Source organism: Genypterus blacodes, unplaced genomic scaffold (genome assembly GCF_046128005.1).
Source record: "Genypterus blacodes isolate CSIRO-AG114 ecotype Tasmania unplaced genomic scaffold, CSIRO-AGI_Gbla_v1 ptg000214l_1, whole genome shotgun sequence".
Taxonomy (NCBI): domain Eukaryota; kingdom Metazoa; phylum Chordata; class Actinopteri; order Ophidiiformes; family Ophidiidae; genus Genypterus; species Genypterus blacodes.
This window is the reverse complement of record NW_027467013.1, coordinates 3,521,283-3,539,549: the sequence shown is the minus strand read 5'-3', so window position 1 is coordinate 3,539,549 and position 18,267 is coordinate 3,521,283. Positions and strand designations below refer to the sequence as shown.

The window sequence follows — 18,267 nt, the reverse complement described above, 5'->3', positions numbered from 1 at the left end:
TACCTGCTTTTTCCTGTGGTATCACTTTAAACGGTCTCTTCTTCTCCTGTCTTTGCTCTCTGCAGGTGTAGATCCTTCTCTCCAAATTGACAACAGGATCCAGGCCTCCTCCCAGGCTGCACTTCCAGGTTCCAAACACAACAAATCCAGGGTTCCAAACACCAGGGATGAACGCTTTCGATCAGGTGTGAACACCTGTGCACAATGTGAGGTTTAAAGGCCCGCTGCTGTTTTTGTAAGGATGTTGCTAAACGTGTGTGTGTGTGTGGACGCCTTTTCCTCAGATTTGCACACAGAAGCCGTCCAAGCAGCTCTGGCCAAGTACAAAGAGAGAAAGATGCCCATGCCCTCCAAGAGACGCTCTGTGCTAGTGCAGTCCTCAGTGGAGGCATGCACCCCACCAGGTGAGACCTCTGTTCCTGTAAACACACTCACTACGTTCACATGCACTCAAGACTGCGATTGAAGGCAGTAAATGTAATAAAGGCATACACACGGACAGAATTCATCAGATTAAATATCAATATATTGTCTTAATCGTAGTGTAATCAAAGGTTTTAAAGTACAAGTAGACGTACTGACTGTCTACTCGTGCCAGAGCCCATCCTGTGCACACAGATTGCCAACAAGCACACTCTTTGCATGTCTAGACACACACACACACACCCTTGGTTTATGCGCGCACACACTGGAGCTTTCACATGTTTTCCCGTGAGAATTAATGTGTAGGATGCAGGGATCCTAGATGATGTTGTGCTATGTCATTTGCTACTGGAAAGAAAAATGCTCTGTCATGAATGTGTCCATTCTTAGTGACTACAAAGACAGCACTTCTGGCCATTGTGTTCCCAGGCCATCTTCCCACATGAGTTGCATAATGGATGCATAATCACATTCTGGACATGTTCTTATAGCAGTTTGGATCTGGTGGGCCAGCTCATACACCCTACAGTTTTGTGTTTGTTCCGATTTCCACTCCAGCCGTCTTTCCCCCAAAACTTGCTCGTCTCTGAAGCAAACCAGTGGCTTTGTGTTTGTACCACGCTGATGCTTAGAACGTGGCTACAAGAGGCCTGTGTCCTGGGTGAAGAGGCTGGTCACAGTGGTGGAGTGATTAAGTCAGATGTTTGGGTAGAACAGGAGAACTGGGGGCTTCTTGGTGGCTGCTGTGAGGCTCTAAGTGTGATGTGTTTAATCTTCTGTTGTTTAAAGTGATACGGTGCTATCTGCTCCCTCCAGCCTGAAGGGGCTTTTGTGAGCGTTATAGCTAGAGTCAGGTTATTTTGACATTTTTTTCTGAGATTGTTTTAGAGTGAGATTACATCACTCTGAAAATGGCTCTTTATCCATTCACCCATGACGATGTCTATTTTCCACCATTCCTGCCTTCCTCTGTCATTGTTTAATCTCTCCTTCTCTCTTTCACTTTCTCTCTCTTCTCTCTCTCCTTCTTTTCCTTTCACCCTCTCTCTCTCTCTCTCTCTCTCTCTCTCTCTCTCTCTCTCTCTCTCTCTCTCTCTCTCTCTCTCTCTCTCTCTCTCTCTCTCTCTCTCTCTCTCTCTCTCCCCCCCTCTCTCTCGCTCTCTCTCGCCCCCTCTCTTTTCCTCTACACCGGTGCAACTGTGTCAAGGTTACTGCGATAGGGAGGAAGGCAGAGGAGTGACAAACAGAATCATAAATGGGAGATAACCCCACGAGTCCTGATTGTAGAGATGTTAAATCTTACCTTGTTATTATCAAACGTCTCCTAGCCTTCTGCCGACAGCCTCTGCAAGGCCACGGGGAATGTACCGGCTAGAAACTAGTATAAAGAATAAAGGCAGCAGTACATCAAAGTGGGATAGTCATGGTTTTAAAAGATGGACTTAATAAACACAATCTTTACTGTGGGTGATTATAAGGCACATGAATCATATGGGAGGCTTTTCTGTCTCCCGCTGTCCTCTCAGTGGACCTGGGAGAAATTCATTGTGGGAGACTTCCAATGTAATTATGAAGACGTGTGTGTGTGTGTATGTGTGTGTATGTGTACCTTCTGGACTTGCCTCTGGAGCCAGAGAACAAACACTGCTCTTTATTGAGGAACAATGTGGGAATATGTGGCCACCGACCTGTACTGTCCTCTCTATGGGCCAGATGTACTTTGTAAATATGGATTACAGTATATGGGAAGGAGGTTTTATGAGTAACAGACATCCAAAAAGTGGAATTGCATCTCTGTAAAATGTTTTCATATTTGTTTTCTTCATTGATTAGTGCTGTATTTGGATTTCAGTGTCACAGAATTTCACTAAATGTGATTAGAAGGAGGGCACATTCACTTATTGCCTGATTAGCTGCAACCTTAGTAAATAAATGTCTGTTTCATACTAATTGCGAATGCACGAGACTCTCATCCAGCCGCAATTTGCACAGCGTGTTTCATGTATGTACATCAGGCCCCAAGCGTCTTATGGAAGTTCACTGAAGTTTGTGCGAAACAGTGGAGTGTGTTAGTGTGAATGATTTTTCTTACCTGGCTTTGAAGTTGGTCAGGCTATTTCTGTAGAGACCAACTGTTCCCCGGTCCCTGGAGGGAGAGAAGGGAACATCATCACTGACTGGGTTTTTTTGTGTAAGCAAGCACTGCAGCCAGCGAAGCGTTCCTTTATACCAGCATCAAACTAAAACATATGAAGCATATCTGTGTATGTGCTGTGGATTCCTCCACTATGTCAGCTTGTATTCGGGTAATCTTGCAGAATTCTAAGTCACATTTCTTTACAGCATTAAAATATAGCAATGCAGATATATGCTGGATGGATCTTCCCTCCTTTTGTTTCTTTGTTTCTTCTTGTGCAGTGTGTGTTTCAATGATGGAGATTCAGTATGCTTGTCATTCCAAACACACAATTAAAACTTTTGTGTAGTTGCCAGTGAACTTTCTGTGTTGAATAAGAATCTACAGCTTATGATTGTCCCGTGCCTCCTAATTTATCAATTTACATTGACAGCCATTTTTATCTCTGTACGACTCCAGGTTTGATGCATGTCACGTTGTGTAATGAGCTACAGCAGTCAGGATTAAAACTGTACAGTCAGAAATTACAGTCGGAATATTATGCCTATGTGTCTGACACTGTTAGAATGTTGTTGCAGGTAGTCTTTGGTGACAGGATTGTATACGTGCATGTTAATGTTGCTGTTAACTAAGGCTGTCAAATATCAAAAACCTTCACTGAAGTAAGCGTTCAAACAGAATCCTCCCTCAGCCTGACAATCTTCATCTTCAAACATTCTGTTTGTGTGTCATCCTCTCATCTCACTGGCTTATATGTACTGTCAAGTATGTATAAGGTTATAAATAGTATCATCATCAGCGTATCATCTGATTCCTGCAGTTTTAACATCTTGGTTGTTTCCTTGACGTCATGTTCTTACGACACCTCCCCTGTCTTCACTTGTCAAACACAGACACGTCCTCAGCATCAGAAGACGAGGGCTCCCTCCGCCGGCAGGGACGCCTGGCCACCTCCACGCCCTACCAGGGCCACGGCCACCCAGCCGTTGAGCACTGGTTTAACCGTGTCATCCAGGGCTCGTCCACCTCATCCTCCGCGTCATCCACCTCATCCCACCCCGGAGGGAGATCTGCCATGAATACCACTACCCACGCCGCTCTAAACGCCAACGCTGCAGCCACTGCACTGGCCGACCTTATGGCCCACACCCAGCTAGGTCAGTGACACACACCTATGCACACCTGTAGGCCTGATATTTTTGCGACGTGTTTTCTTTTATTTTGGTTTCATTCCCTGTCCCCCAGCAGAAGAGAGCAGTAGATTTGAGGGTATTCTGCTGCTCTGAGCGTTATGTTTGAGTCTGTTGTGTCCGTACCTCCCTCAAAGTTCACACAAAAACTCCCTGAGGCAATGCAGAGACACCATTAGACATAGCTTTGATTCACATCTTTCTAATTAGTCATCTCCATCTGCCATCGTTCTGTCATTCAGTCATGTGAAAGGACTCAAAGCTTCTTCCTGTTCCTGTGTGATTGTCATGGGCTGGTTAATGAGATTGAGTGGATTTATCTCCCTGCAGCTCTCGACAGCGGTAGAGGGAGATGGTTTCTGATTTGTGTGTGTGTGTGTGGCGAAACCACAGCCTGTTCTGATTTCTGTCCTGCCGATCTCCCCTCAAGGTCGCTGCCATAAAGAGGCAACAGTCTCTGGTGCCGAACAGAGATGTAAATAAATATTGTGTACGCAACCCTGAATCACGGTTATCATAACACAACCACAGTCTAAAGGGGGATTTTAAACATAAAATTCAGTTTACTTGTCACGTGGAGCATTAATCAGCATGTGAAAACAACTGTATAAAGTCTTGTGACATCACATGTTACTGTTGAAGTTTGAAAACTACAGCCACTCCATTTTTCGGGATTTGTTAAAAGGTGAACTAGAAATAGAAATTATGTTGAACTCATTTTAATGTCAGAGTAGATCCACTTACCTCAGCTGTACATCCCCCGCTTACGCCCCTACCACACTTCTGTGATGCAGATTTAATTAGATTTTCTAGTGTTAATCATCATAACATTTGGGATTTCCTTTTAAGTAATCCAAGATACATGTGTGTGTTCTCCCCGCAAGATAAATAACTGAGGATTAATGGAGAGTTGGCTTTGTCAATATCACTATAAGGCGCCGTTTTTGGCTGGTTGAGAGTTGAGCACAGACGGAAGGACAAACTGAGGCTTTCCTTATTCTTAGATGTGTGTATTAACCGTGTCACTCAGGCATCTTAATGCAGAGTAGAAGCACTCATTCAGTCTCTCGTCTGGGACTTAAAGTGAATGTAATGAAACTTCTGATGCACAAAACGTATCACTTGCAGAAGAAAAATCCTTTTAATCATTTATTTGCTCAACTAAGTTTGTTTGCTCATTCATGAAGAAGACGATCGCTTAGACTGCAAAAGCCCTAAGTCGGCATGGCATTTGACCTTTTGACCCCCGACACCCGCCCATCGCAGATAACCACTCGACGCCCCCTGACGTGACGGGGCTGTCGGAGCGCTCCTCGCTGCATGCGGAGCGCCCCCCGGTGGCCTCCGTGCGAGGCGTTCCCCGCGGCTACAACCACCAAGCCAACGTCATGGAGACCGCAGATGGTGAGTTTCCTACACAAAAACACACACACACACACACAGAAACAAAATCACTTCCTGTTGGCCCCTTCCTCCTGCTGTCTGTCCCTCTGTCACCTCTTTAGTCTGGCACACAGACCACTAGATGAACATTGTGTTGCCACGGTAACAGAGCACCTAACCCCCTGTAATGTCACCCTTCTTACTTCAGTGTCCCTGTTATTCACTCATGACGTGTAGCCGTGTTGGAGTGGATGTAAAGTCCAGTGTAGCGCTCATTCATGACTCCATGGACACAAAAGAGGGAGCAGAAAGAGACATAATTAGATTAGATTAGTTATTAGAAGAGTGAATCTCAGTGCTCAGTTCTACATTACATCATTCATCAATTTGGTCCAGTCTGTATCTGCATTGTGTCCACATGATCTCAAAGCCAAATCATCCTTTGCGTGTCCCCGGGGTCCCTGGTGAGGAGAGATCAGCCTGTAAGAAACATATTATGCTCAGCTCGGTTCCAACACCCACAAACAAGTTTACGAATCTATAAAAACACAGCATATACGGCAGCGTCCCTCTTCCATAACCCGGCCCAGCGTTGTAGCTGACGCAGGGTTTGAATTGATGGCCGGTGTGTTAATAAGCTGGCAGCCTGAAAAATGAAACACAACTTTAACACGGACTATTACGCCGCCGCCATCCATCCCTTGCCACGCTGAACACACGCCCCCATAAAGAAGGCCTGTGTGTTGTTTGGGGGTTTCACTGCTTATTAAACGTCGAAGCAGCTGACGGGTGACAGGAAGAGGAATTATCAAATCCATGAGTTATTTCTCTTGACACTTTGTTGCTGTTGGTGTTGTTGTGGAGCGTCTCAGTTCATATGAAAAGCCTTCTTAGTCTATTGCTCAGGTGTGTGTTTGAAACGTCATCATCATCATCACATTTCATAATTGTATCTAACAAATACAGTCATAAATGCCACCTGTCTGTTATTTCATGTTCAACTTCTGCCTGTTTCACTGTGTATCACACACTCTCACACACACACACACACACAGACACACACAAAGCCTCTTGCTGTCATCAGGGTGGCTCACTGACATCCTGATGTGTCTTCCCTCCAGGCTATGAGTGGAGAGGTGATGGATCCCTCAGTTTTTTGGATGGTATTTATAACTGTTCCTCCAACTCTCTGGTCTGCGCATATGTGTGTGTGTGTGTGTGTAATTGTGGGTCCTCGTGCATACCTGTATCTGCCTCTTCCTCCATGTTGATGCACTGCTGTGTTTAACAAAGGGATGTTGGTGCAAAGCTTCGCTGAAGTCAGTGGGTAGACTCTTGTGTTAATCTTTGACCTTAGCGTTTGTAATATTGTAGAGTAGATGCTGAACCTAAAGGCCATAGGTATGGGGCCAGTTTGAACACATTCCCAGAGATCCTAACAAGCTTGTTCTTCAGGTCAGATCAAAGGTTTTGTGTTGTATTATAGCCAAAGTTCAGTTTTACTTTCTCTTTAATATCATTTAGATGTAGCGTTACCTGTTCCATTACAGGTGTGACCCTCTTCAGCTTTGTGAGTAGTTACCATGGTGACCTGCTGCTCTCAGGACATTAGCACACAAAGCACACAGTGAGGGATGCTGTACACTTACAGCATGCACAGCATACAAACACATTAAAAGCAACAACACATGAACTAAAACAGCCTTTGTCGCTGCGGTTCATCAGTATATTAACATTTGACGTGTAAATGAATAAGAATGAATCATTCTGTGACAGCCTGATAGCCTTGGAGGTCTTTGATTGCAGCCATCTACTATCTGCTGCCATGGTAACATTGACAGGTGATGAGAAACAAAGTCATCAAGTGATTTAGGCCCTGTATTTATTATTATTAAGTTTGATATGTGAGTGAATGGCTTTGATTATTTACTGAAGCAGGCATTAATACAGATTTTTCAGAGAGACAATGATGCAATCTGACCACACCGTATGGAGATCCTGCACATCTGACCTTTATATGGTGAACTGATGAATTATTAAATCATGAATGCATTAATGGGAATCTTGGTGGGCTGTGATATTAATGCTGGGGCGGCTCCTGAGTAGGCGGGGTTAATGAGTGGGTGGGGTTAATGGGCCCTCAGATGTTGTTTGGCGTTTCCGGGGTCTTCTAATTGGTCTGTGGGGCTCAGCACTGACCCCTGTGAGCTTGTTACAGCAGGTTAGATCAGCCAGCCAGGCGCCCTGCGTGCAGCTGGGGCCTCTGCTGAGCGTCTGGGTGACTCACCATCCAGAAGGGGATTTGGAGAATATAATTGTCAATGTTAGGAGGATTAATTTCTAATTTATTGAGGGGGAAATAAGTGTGATTTGTGGGTTTATGAGAGAGCAGGTGAGGTTTAACTTTGGTACGGACACCAGTTTATCACAAGTATCTGGACACTTTAAGGATGTGAGTCTCAGCTGTTTGTTTTCTCCAAACATTACATCCTTATTCTCGAAATCTGTCTTTTAAAATAATTTGCGACCTATTTTGAGTAAATGACGTCCAGTTAACTATTCTAGCCTCGACAAACCTGACTTCTCTTTCTGACCTCTCCTCTCATCCTTCCTGTCTCTCTCTCTCTCTCTCTCTCTCTCTCTCTCTTCTCCTTCTTCACCTTTTGCCTGAGCATATGTCCCTGTATCTTCTTCTTGCTTTCTTGTCCACAGCAAAGTGTGTAACATGTCCATTGACTAACATATGTTGCAATTTCACTGGAGCTTTGGGATATACGTGTTTGTTGTTTGAATTCTGAGCTGTACATATGTGAGACGGGCACCTTTTCAGACACCTCATGAGTCACTTTGTAGAGAGAGGGGACTTCTTTGTTGCTAGGCAGCAGGCAGCTCCTGGTTTTCTGGGTTTTCAGTTTTGAGGTTATGTGAGGTGAGTCTAGTGAGTGTGCTTAGCGACGGAGCTGTACAGACCCTGGAGATCAACCTGCTTGTTGTCTAGTGACATGCGAATGACAAGTTGTTGTCCTCTGTGTCTCCCTCAAACACAACACTGACCTTTTGTCGTTTAATTGTCCTCCCCTCATCCCTCAACCCCTTCTCCCTCACCTCATCAATCTCTCCACCAATCTGTGCATCTGCATATCTCTCTGAAATCTCTCCCCTCCCACCTGCTCCATATCCCCCAATGGGCGATTACGTCTATTCCAATTCCTCTCCTCCCCGTCTCCGTTTCTCTCCCTCCCTCTGTTCTCTGGCATGTTTCTTTACCCCCCCTCTCCAAATCCCTCTCGCTTTTCACCTCCCCCAATCTAATTGCGCAGGAGTTCCAGTCAACAGTCGCGTCTCCTCCAAAATCCAGCAGCTGCTCAACACCCTGAAGAGACCAAAGCGGCCGCCGTTGCGTGAGTTCTTCGTCGACGACTTCGAGGAGCTTCTGGATGGTAAGCTGCCTTGAAAATAATTACACTCTTTCTATTGGATCAATGAATTATGAAACCATATCCTCTGCCGTGGTGTGATCAGCATACTGATCAGTCTTCAGCAGCTATATGCTATAAGGGCCAAGACCCTTTAATGTCAGTGTGATGGATCTGTGTGTCCTGGTGGTTTGTGCTGAACTCCACCGTTTCTTTTTGCAGCTGAGTTAATAAGTCACTGTAACCTCACGTGTAAACAGTCAGGTACGCTTTTAGATCAGCTGCTGCTTTTTTTGTGGAGCTGAGACCACCAGGTGTGCAAAGGGAGTGGTTAGGAAACCGACACACACACACACACATACTGCAGACCAACCCTATCTAACCATTTCCTCCATTCCAACCAGCCCATCATGGGTTTTGGGTGGTACTTTGCCAGACTGGATAAACAGTGAAAATGAGAAAGCAGCAGGAATAATAACACATCAGCAGGTAATTGTAACGCTGCCCCGACTTTGCCGCCGAGTCTTTGGCACAGCGGCGTCGGTGGTCTGCGCGGTGTGAGCAGAAACGGCGAGCCCAGAACATGATCTGTGTCTGATGGGGCCGTGTTGTTTGGCTCAGAGACGCCCAGGAAGACTCTGGTAATGCCACTGATCAGAGAGTTCAGGATGCAGAGGGAGACGTGACAAGAGAGAAGGAACAGAGAGACGGCGGCACGAAACGCAACTCCTGAGTTTCTCAAGAATGGGAGGGAGAGAGATAATTCCCATTTCATTCTCTTGCATGTCCCCTTATTCCCCCCTTCACTGTGATGTCATTATCGATCACACCCTCATCCATATGGGTGTCATGGTGGCAATCATCCTCTTGGTCCTCTCCCTCTGTGTTCAGTCCAGCAGCCAGATCCCAACCAGCCAAAGCCAGAAGGCCAGCAGATGATTCCTTTGGAGGGAGAACCTCTCGGCGTGGTCACCAACTGGCCTCCCTCTTTACCAGCAGCCTTGCAACGATGGGGCACCACACAGCCCAAGAGCCCCTGTCTCACGGCCCTCGACAACTCCGGGAAGCCCGTTTACACACTCACCTACGGTAGGTTTCAGCAGCAGAACTCCAACTTTGGAAATTCTCCATTCTCCTTCCTTCCTTGTGGTTATAGGACTTATGTAGCAGCTCCTTCGACATCTTCTTTGCCTTGTTTTTATCCTAAATAAACTCAAACTATGGACAACTTCACTCTCCATTCATTGTAAGCCTCAGTCAAAGCTGCCTCTGCTCACACTCACACACGACTCATGAGCATTATGCGCCCCCCACTGGCATAGAATGGTATAAATATAACCCCATGATGGCTCCATGTAGCCATAATGTATGTTTCATGAATTAAAGTGTTAATGTGTGGGTGTGTTTAACCCTTTGTAGGGAAACTATGGACTCGCAGTCAGAAACTGGCCTACACACTCCTGAACAAGCTGAGCAGCAGGAATGAGCCTTTACTTACGCCTGGAGACAGAGTAAGTCTGGAGATAAAGCTGTGTATTCACTGGTGATATGATCTGACGTTGTTACACACATCCTTGTTATATTTTTGGCATTTTGCTGAATCTCTTATGCAGAATTCAACAAATACAACAACAGAAGAACCTTAACTTCCTAGACACACATTACCCAAAGCTGTACATCTGTGACACCAGATAAATGTGTCTCCTTGAGGATGCTTTAGTTTCATATTGCTGACACAGAAAAGCTGCATTTCAATTGCCTACTTTCAACCTATTTTGTTGAACTCAGCTTAAAAGCAAGTAATCATCACATATTTCTTTCAGTTGTTTTGATGTCGTCCTTAACTTCCTGTCATCTCTTCTGCAGGTTGCTCTTGTGTTCCCCAACAACGACCCGGTGATGTTCATGGTGGCCTTCTACGGCTGCCTGCTGGCTGAGCTGGTGCCGGTGCCCATCGAGGTGCCGCTCACTAGAAAGGTACATTCTGCCTGTCAATCATCTACTCACAGAGTAGAAAAATGTGTGAATGTACATTTGATCATTAAGCAACTCTATTCAATCTCCTTAAACTTATCTGTTCAGACCAGAGAACAACTTGATTCTTTGTTATTTATAGCGTGTAAAGCTTGGCATCAACAGTAAGACTTCAGATCCATCAGATGAAACTGAACCAACTGAATTTAAATTAATTATACAGGCTGAATATGAATGCTTTGTTGCTGTTGCATTAATATTAATAGCTGCTGCGCTGTAATCAATGAGATTAGCGTGAGGAGAAATTATTTTAGATTTCAGTCGAACTATGAGATCACAGTCAGAAACTCTGCCAACATTTTCTCTCTCTCTCTCTCTCTCTCTCTCTCTCTCTCTCTCTCTCTCTCTCTCTCTCTCTCTCTCTCTCTCTCTCTCTCTGTCCGCCTCTCGTCGTATCTCTCTGTTTTTCTTTCTGGCTTTCATGCACAGTGAGGTTCGCTCAGCAGGAGAACGAGCTGTAATCTAATTTGCACAGCCAATCAAATATGACTGAGTGCGTGTCAGACTGCAGATTCCGTCCCGGCTCTGATTAGGCTTTGATGCTCAGCGGTGCAGTTTTTAATAGTGATTTACCGTCATTTGGCTTTCTTACCTGCTGCTGCTTTGATGTCCTCTGAGTTGGCTTCTTCGCCGTCATCCTCGCTCCCTTTCTTCTCTCCCACATTTGCAGTTCCCACGTGTGTAGAAGCAGATTTACTGACTGCTTTTATGTCTGGAGTTTGATTGGTCCAATCAATTGGCAGAGCTTTATATTTCACAGTGTTAACCTTTCATCTCCTTCGGTCACCCAGGATGCAGGAAGTCAGCAGATTGGCTTCCTGTTGGGCAGCTGTGGTGTGACGTTGGCGCTGACCACTGATGCTTGTCAGAAAGGCCTCCCCAAAGCACAGACGGGCGAGGTGGCCACGTTCAAAGGTACATTTCAAAATCACACTGAGGTATCACAGTGCTGCACTCCGCCCTGTGCCTGTTTGACTTGATTTCCTGTTTCTGCACAGGTTGGCCACGGCTGCTGTGGTTTGTGACGGATGGTAAACATGTTGTGAAGCCTCCGAAAGACTGGCAACCTACAGTACGGGAGGCCAGTAACGACATCGCCTACATAGAGGTCAGTGCAGTTTGACCTCAGACTGTAAAACCTCATACCCTCTGATATGAGCTCAAACAAACAAACACAATCTTGACTCATCATGAAATTCAAATGGTTTACATGGTTTCTTATTTCCAGTATAAGACCAGCAAGGAAGGCAGCACCATGGGGATCACAGTCTCCCATTCTGCCATGTTGACTCACTGTCACGCCCTCACACAGGCCTGCGGATACACTGAGGGTGAGTGGGACGCCTACATGTGTTTTCTCACCTTTACTACAAGCATCGGGGTGAAGGCCATCAATCATTGTGACAGTGAAAGGAGCCAGCAGACTGCAGCTTTAATGAGGGGAGGTTTATAATACGTACAGAGAGAGAACATGTACGTTCTTGCATCTTTGGTATTTTCAGTAAACTATTATTATATTCTGCAGTGGAATTCCTGTTAGAGTAAAAGAGTCATTACTGCAAATTCTGATAAATGCAGCTGTTGCACTACTTTGTTCAGAGGATGTAAGGCACATGTTCTGCTTCAGTGTCCTACTTTCACTCTAAATAACTCCAGACAAGGTCAGGTGCTTCACTTACCTTCACCATAAATGTAAGGATTTATTCTCTGCAGTAGAAGCTGCACTTTTACACAGATTAAGTTGTAAAAAAAAAAAATGTTTGTTTTGATGACTTCACTCTCCTCCGCTCCCCCTTGACCTTGCAGCCGAGACCATAACCAACGTCCTGGACTTCAAGAGGGAGGCGGGATTATGGCACGGCGTCCTCACTGTGAGTTGATTGGCAGTTGTGTAATTACAACTAGAGACAGAATAGAACAGCCTGTGCTCCGTTTGCAGATAAAAAAAAGTCTTTTGCGTTTGGAGCATCCAAATTCAGACCTCTTCTATTCCCGGGAATCTTTCTCAGATTAACTGCTTGTAGATTTCTCATACTTGAACGACCTTGCAGAGCAGCGATAACTCTTCATTAAACTCATTCCTCCACGTGCAGGCGGTGATGAAATCTCGCCACGGGTTGCGCTTTATACTGGCACATGTTCTGATGGTTGTTTCTTTCCTCAGAGTGTCATGAACCGGATGCACGTGATCAGCATTCCTTACTCCCTGATGAAAGTCAACCCGCTCTCCTGGATACAGAAGGTTCACACGTACAAAGGTGAGGGTCATAGTTCACCTCAGCACTTCTCTCCGGGGCTTTTTCACACCCAGCTTATTCTTTCTGACCCTGGAGCATTTCCCCCTGCTCCCCCCCATACATTTCATTTGTTCTGGCATCAAATTTCTCACCGAAATTGAAGACGAGCTACATTTGAAGTAGAGCTCAGAACCTGTTTGCTTGCATACAGAAAGCCGGCTCTGGTTCTGATCCTTTTTACAGGTGTGACAGGAGTGTATGGATTAAAGCTGCGGTTTGTTGTTGTAATTGATTTCTCATGAAGTGATATTAGTGAGGCTGAGGAAGGGAATTGAGCTCCTGTCTGGACCGAGCTGTGCTGAGTCACCTGTTGGCAACCGAGTCAGACCATGTTCCCATTCGCTGTCACGCTTTCCTCGCTGATTGGTTGTCAAGCTGAAAGGCAGCAGTGATCGATTGGCTGTTCCTGTTGTAACCCTGCCTCTGTGGTGTGTGTGTGTGTGTGTGTGTGTGTGTGTGTGTGTGTGTGTGTGTGTGTGTGTGTGTGTGTGTGTGTCCTCTGCACAGCGAGGGTAGCAGTGGTGAAGTCCAGGGACATGCACTGGTCTCTGCTGGCCCAGAGAGACCAGAGAGACATCAGCCTGAGCTCACTGCGCATGCTGATCGTAGCCGACGGAGCAAATCCCTGTAAGTCCACAACCAGACTCAGATAACACAAACATCACATATTACCCTTTAAATCTCACATCACTGAAGATTCTCATTGATTTTCGTGTGTGTGTGTGTGTGCGTGTGTGTGTGTGTGTGTGTGTGTGTGTGTGTGTGTGTGGACAGGGTCCATCTCCTCCTGCGATGCCTTCCTCAACGTATTCCAGGCACGTGGGCTGCGTCCTGAGGTGATCTGTCCATGTGCCAGCTCCTCAGAAGCCATGACTGTCGCCATCCGCAGGTAGACTCCTGTTACTGCACCACATGGCAAGAAAGTCTCCTCTCTGCATCGCTCCGCTCCTTTAACACATGAAGTATACAGCATCAGGCACTAAGCTTTGTTTCAGAATCCCGTTTGTGTCCATAAGTGGCCGTGGCTTGTATTACTTTCTGCATGTGGCCTATGTGTGTGTGTGTCTGTGCGTGACATGAATGTCTTTGTACTGATGTGTGTGTGTGTCCTGCAGACCTCCAGAAATGGGCGTCCCTCCTCCAGGGAAGGCAGTGCTGTCTATGGGAGGGCTGAGCCACAGTGTGATCCGTGTGGACACAGAGGAGAAGCTCTCTGTCCTAACTGTGCAGGATGTGGGACAGGTCATGCCTGGAGGTACCAGACACTACGTTACACTCCATTGTATTTATAGTGATAGAATAAAAAGCCATAGACGTAGTAAGAATGAATAAACAAACAGGATGAACGGCATCTGTGTGCGTCCCCAGCGCTGGTGTGTGTGGTGCGGGTGGAGGGGACGCCGTACCTCTGCCAGACGGACGAGGTGGGAGAGATCTGTGTGAGCTCAGGGAGCACGGGCGTGGCTTACTACGGCCTGCTGGGCATCACCAAGAACATGTTTGAGGTCAGGCCACATGTTCAAACACATGGATCTAAAGATAACTGTCAAGTAATGCATGGATATGTTCAAGGGAGTGTGTGTTTCTTTTTGCAGACCATCCCTGTAACTATGTCGGGGCTTCCTATCAGTGAACGAGCCTTCACCAGGACCTCCCTGCTGGGCTTTGTGGGACCGGTAATCACTTCCTGTTCTTTCAGACAGACCTAGTGTTGTAAAGTGTGGACAGTATGGACGGAAAATGTCAGACAAATGTTTTTACTACGATGTCACAAAGCATGGAAATGTATGGCTCTTCCTCCAGATAAGACGAGGAGGAAAGTGATAACATGTTTGCTTGATTTCTTCTTCGACATTGTGTTTCCCAGGACAATCTGGTGTTTGTGGTGGGGAAGATGGAGGGGCTGATGGTGGTCAGCGGGCGGAGGCACAACGCTGACGATGTGGTTGCCACGGCGCTGGCAGTGGAGCCCATGAAGTTTGTGTACCGGGGCAGGTAAGTGTGTTTGCTCACTTATCCCGGCGTGTAACTGAAACGTACGACGGCGTGAGTTCACGTTGTGTTTTTCATGCTGTGCGTTGCAGGATCGCTGTGTTCTCTGTGTCGGTGCTGCACGACGAGAGGATCGTGGTTGTGGCCGAGCAGAGGCCAGACGCCTCTGAGGAGGACAGCTTCCAGTGGATGAGCCGAGTCCTTCAGGTGCGCAATAGACCCCTCACTTTACTGTGTTTAGTCAGTTTAACAAAGTAAATCTAGTTGTTAGACCTTCTAGACACCCACAGGTTTCCAAACAAGAGTCCACTCAGATCTGTTGTCGTAACTCAGTTCTCAGCTGGATCACAAAAGCACATAGTTTATATCAAGTTTTCCCCAGATGTTCTCCACATCTTCTCCCTCCCTCCTTCCTGACACATATTCCGTCCCTTTTCCAGGCGATAGACAGCATCCACCAGGTGGGGGTGTACTGCTTGGCCCTGGTGCCTGCCAACACGCTGCCCAAGGCCCCACTCGGTGGCATCCACATATCTGAAACCAAACAGCGCTTCCTGGAGGGCGCCCTGCATCCCTGCAACGTCCTCATGTGCCCCCACACTTGTGTCACCAACCTGCCCAAGCCCCGACAGAAACAGCCAGGTACGCTCAGGTCACACACACACACACACACACCAAGAAAACAAACATTGAGATGTAAGAAATGATCTGACGGCGATGTAATGATGTGTTTGTGCCGCACAGAGGTCGGGCCTGCTTCTATGATAGTGGGCAACCTAGTGGCAGGGAAGAGGATAGCACAAGCCTGCGGGAGGGACGTGTCCCAGCTGGAGGACAATGACCAGGCACGTAAGGTAGATGCTCATCCTCATTTCACCCCTCATCACCTCCGCACACACACACACGCATGCTGCCAACGCAGGTAAGCTGAGTCTAAGTGGAATCTGGATTCATTGCATCACAGTCATCCACCTCATGCCGTCGTCCATCTATCATTTTGCGTGTTGATACGTCCGACTGTCCCTTGTCCCTCCTGTGTCTGTTGGACTCAACCCTCTGTTTTCTCTCCTATAGTTCCTTTACATACAGGACGTGTTACAGTGGAGAGCTCAGGCCACGCCAGACCACCCGCTGTTCCTCGTCCTCAATGCTAAGGTAGCCGCCTTTCTGTTCACCCAGGATCACAATCACACCAACTCCATCACTTTTCCTTCAACTTCAACTAAATAAATTAAATTGTGTAATTCTATCTAAAGAAACGGTTTAAATGACGTTACGTTTCAGGGCACGGTGGCGAGTACAGCATCCTGTCTGCAGCTGCACAAGAGGGCAGAGCGTGTTGCCGTGGCCTTAATGGGACGTCTGAACACCGGGGACCATGTAGCGCTGGTGTACCCCCCAGGTCAGACTGCTGCTGTGTCTCTGTCCTTCACCAGACCTGGTTTTACTGTCCTGCACCTCCTGAGAGCAGAAGAGAACTGCCCGTCTGAAAAAGGCATGAAACTCTGAATGTAATCTGTGCATTTCCCCGCAGGAATCGACCTGATCGCCACCTTCTACGGCTGCCTGTACGCCGGCTGCGTGCCCGTCACCGTCAGGCCCCCTCATCCTCAGAACCTGGCCACCACCCTGCCCACCGTCAAGATGATCGTTGAGGTAACAGAGCCTGCTGACCGGCTTTCCAAAGGCCTCCACAGAGCATGGGAGCACCAGAATCACTGTTTGAGTGTGCACAATAACCACTTGGTGGTGCTGTAGGGCGGTTTGAAGTCAGAGGGAATAGAAGTTTCAGCTTTTGGCCATAGTAGTAGTAGTTTGAATTGTGGTGTGTTTGTGTTAAAGGTCAGTAAGTCGGTGTGTATCCTGACTACTCAATCAATAATGAAGCTGCTGAAGTCCAAAGATGCTGCTGCTGCTGTGGACGTCAAAAGCTGGCCCATGGTGCTGGACACAGGTGAATTACGTAAACACACACACATGCTCACATACACACACACATGCTCTGACACACACTGGGCTTCAGAGTACATTTCTTTACTCTCCCCTCTGATTCCCCTCCAGATGACCTCCCCAGGAAGAAGACTCCTCAGATCTACAAGCCTCCGACCCCTGAGATGTTGGCCTACCTGGACTTCAGCGTGTCCACAACGGGGATCCTGGCAGGGGTCAAGGTGTGTAAACACACACTAGACACACACCCTGGATCTCCCTCTCAAAGGACGCAAGGATGAGACAATTCCAGGTCCCCAGAAGCAGTCAGATGAACGCACTATGTCTCTGTTGTGTCTTCTAGATGTCCCACGCCGCCACCAGTGCCTTGTGTCGCTCCATCAAACTGCAGTGCGAGCTCTACCCCTCCCGGCAGATCGCCATCTGTTTGGATCCTTACTGCGGCCTGGGCTTCGCTCTCTGGTGCCTCTGCAGGTGAGCTGGAACAAGCGTTGCATCCTTTCACCTTCTTCTTCCTTCGCAGCATTCCAGCCTCCCTGCTCATCATCATTCTTTACCTGTTTGCTTGTGTTGCTTGGTTACAGCGTGTACTCCGGCCACCAGTCCATCCTGGTTCCTCCTCTGGAGCTGGAGAGCAATGCGTCCCTGTGGCTGGCGGCGGTCAGCCAGTATAAAGTGCGCATCACCTTCTGCTCGTATTCCGTCATGGAGATGTGCACCAAAGGCCTGGGATCACAGACCGAAGCTCTGAAGGTGAGTCGGTCTCTTCTCGTCCTTCGTCAGGTAGTAGACGGTAGCAGGAGACAGCAGGTTGGCCAACAACAACTTTCATCATCCCAAAGGAAATGCAACTGGCAAAGATGTCACTCATGGACCAACCCAAACAAATCAGCTTGAACATTCTTTTACATTTCTTTACCCAAAAAACGTTTTATATATGTTTGTATCATAAATGTTGGCCTGAAGACAAAGAAAAACACTGCCCCCCGCTGGCCTGGAGTGGCCTCTCTGTGTCATTTTCCCCTGAATGTGCTTTCAAACAATCCTTTATAGAGACGAGTGTGGAAAGCAAAACTGTTTGAAATGATGCAGTGGGAAATTCGTGTTCAATATAGATTTTTCTTATTTTGTATTTAGTTTTCTTTTAAGCAAGAGAAGTTCAGGTTTATCACTTTCAGTACTTCTTTAATTAGATCCACTACTCCAAGTACTACTCAGGGGTGAGACAATATTTTTTATTCATGGACTTTTTGCAGCACTTACAATTATTTTCTACAAATCATGTTGGCAGTTTAGTGCGATTTATAATTAATGAGTTCTTATTAAGTCTCATTAATGTGACAAATGTAACTGGGCATTTCTCATTCTCAGTTCCAGATTTTCAATGTTTTTGCAAGTTGAGATAGTATTTTATAGCATTGCCACGGTGACAGTACAAGCCTAAC

General features: G+C 46.7%; 1 protein-coding gene across 7 annotated transcripts in view; it reads left to right on the top strand.

Annotated features, from left to right (window-relative positions):
• Positions 1 to 18,267, top strand: part of LOC143015914 (disco-interacting protein 2 homolog A-like) — a 65,655-nt gene that overhangs the window by 40,794 nt on the left and 6,594 nt on the right. For 2 of the 7 annotated variants that reach the window (XM_076170057.1, XM_076170059.1), the window contains exons 3-32: positions 66 to 185; positions 285 to 404; positions 3,454 to 3,717; positions 5,017 to 5,154; positions 6,255 to 6,296; positions 8,454 to 8,573; positions 9,441 to 9,638; positions 9,969 to 10,060; positions 10,416 to 10,526; positions 11,375 to 11,498; positions 11,582 to 11,691; positions 11,812 to 11,914; positions 12,390 to 12,454; positions 12,748 to 12,841; positions 13,388 to 13,507; positions 13,655 to 13,769; positions 13,996 to 14,135; positions 14,249 to 14,385; positions 14,476 to 14,556; positions 14,748 to 14,875; positions 14,965 to 15,079; positions 15,313 to 15,514; positions 15,617 to 15,717; positions 15,947 to 16,027; positions 16,157 to 16,274; positions 16,407 to 16,528; positions 16,715 to 16,826; positions 16,934 to 17,043; positions 17,166 to 17,296; positions 17,407 to 17,575. In XM_076170057.1, the coding sequence (XP_076026172.1) occupies positions 66 to 185; positions 285 to 404; positions 3,454 to 3,717; positions 5,017 to 5,154; positions 6,255 to 6,296; positions 8,454 to 8,573; positions 9,441 to 9,638; positions 9,969 to 10,060; positions 10,416 to 10,526; positions 11,375 to 11,498; positions 11,582 to 11,691; positions 11,812 to 11,914; positions 12,390 to 12,454; positions 12,748 to 12,841; positions 13,388 to 13,507; positions 13,655 to 13,769; positions 13,996 to 14,135; positions 14,249 to 14,385; positions 14,476 to 14,556; positions 14,748 to 14,875; positions 14,965 to 15,079; positions 15,313 to 15,514; positions 15,617 to 15,717; positions 15,947 to 16,027; positions 16,157 to 16,274; positions 16,407 to 16,528; positions 16,715 to 16,826; positions 16,934 to 17,043; positions 17,166 to 17,296; positions 17,407 to 17,575 (3,683 nt within the window). Of the gene's footprint in view, positions 1 to 65; positions 186 to 284; positions 405 to 3,453; positions 3,718 to 5,016; positions 5,155 to 6,254; positions 6,297 to 8,453; positions 8,574 to 9,440; positions 9,639 to 9,968; positions 10,061 to 10,415; positions 10,527 to 11,374; positions 11,499 to 11,581; positions 11,692 to 11,811; positions 11,915 to 12,389; positions 12,455 to 12,747; positions 12,842 to 13,387; positions 13,508 to 13,654; positions 13,770 to 13,995; positions 14,136 to 14,248; positions 14,386 to 14,475; positions 14,557 to 14,747; positions 14,880 to 14,964; positions 15,080 to 15,312; positions 15,515 to 15,616; positions 15,727 to 15,946; positions 16,028 to 16,156; positions 16,275 to 16,406; positions 16,529 to 16,714; positions 16,827 to 16,933; positions 17,044 to 17,165; positions 17,297 to 17,406; positions 17,576 to 18,267 lie in introns of those variants that run through there. The other 5 variants (XM_076170056.1, XM_076170058.1, XM_076170061.1 and 2 more) reach the window with 3 other exon arrangements.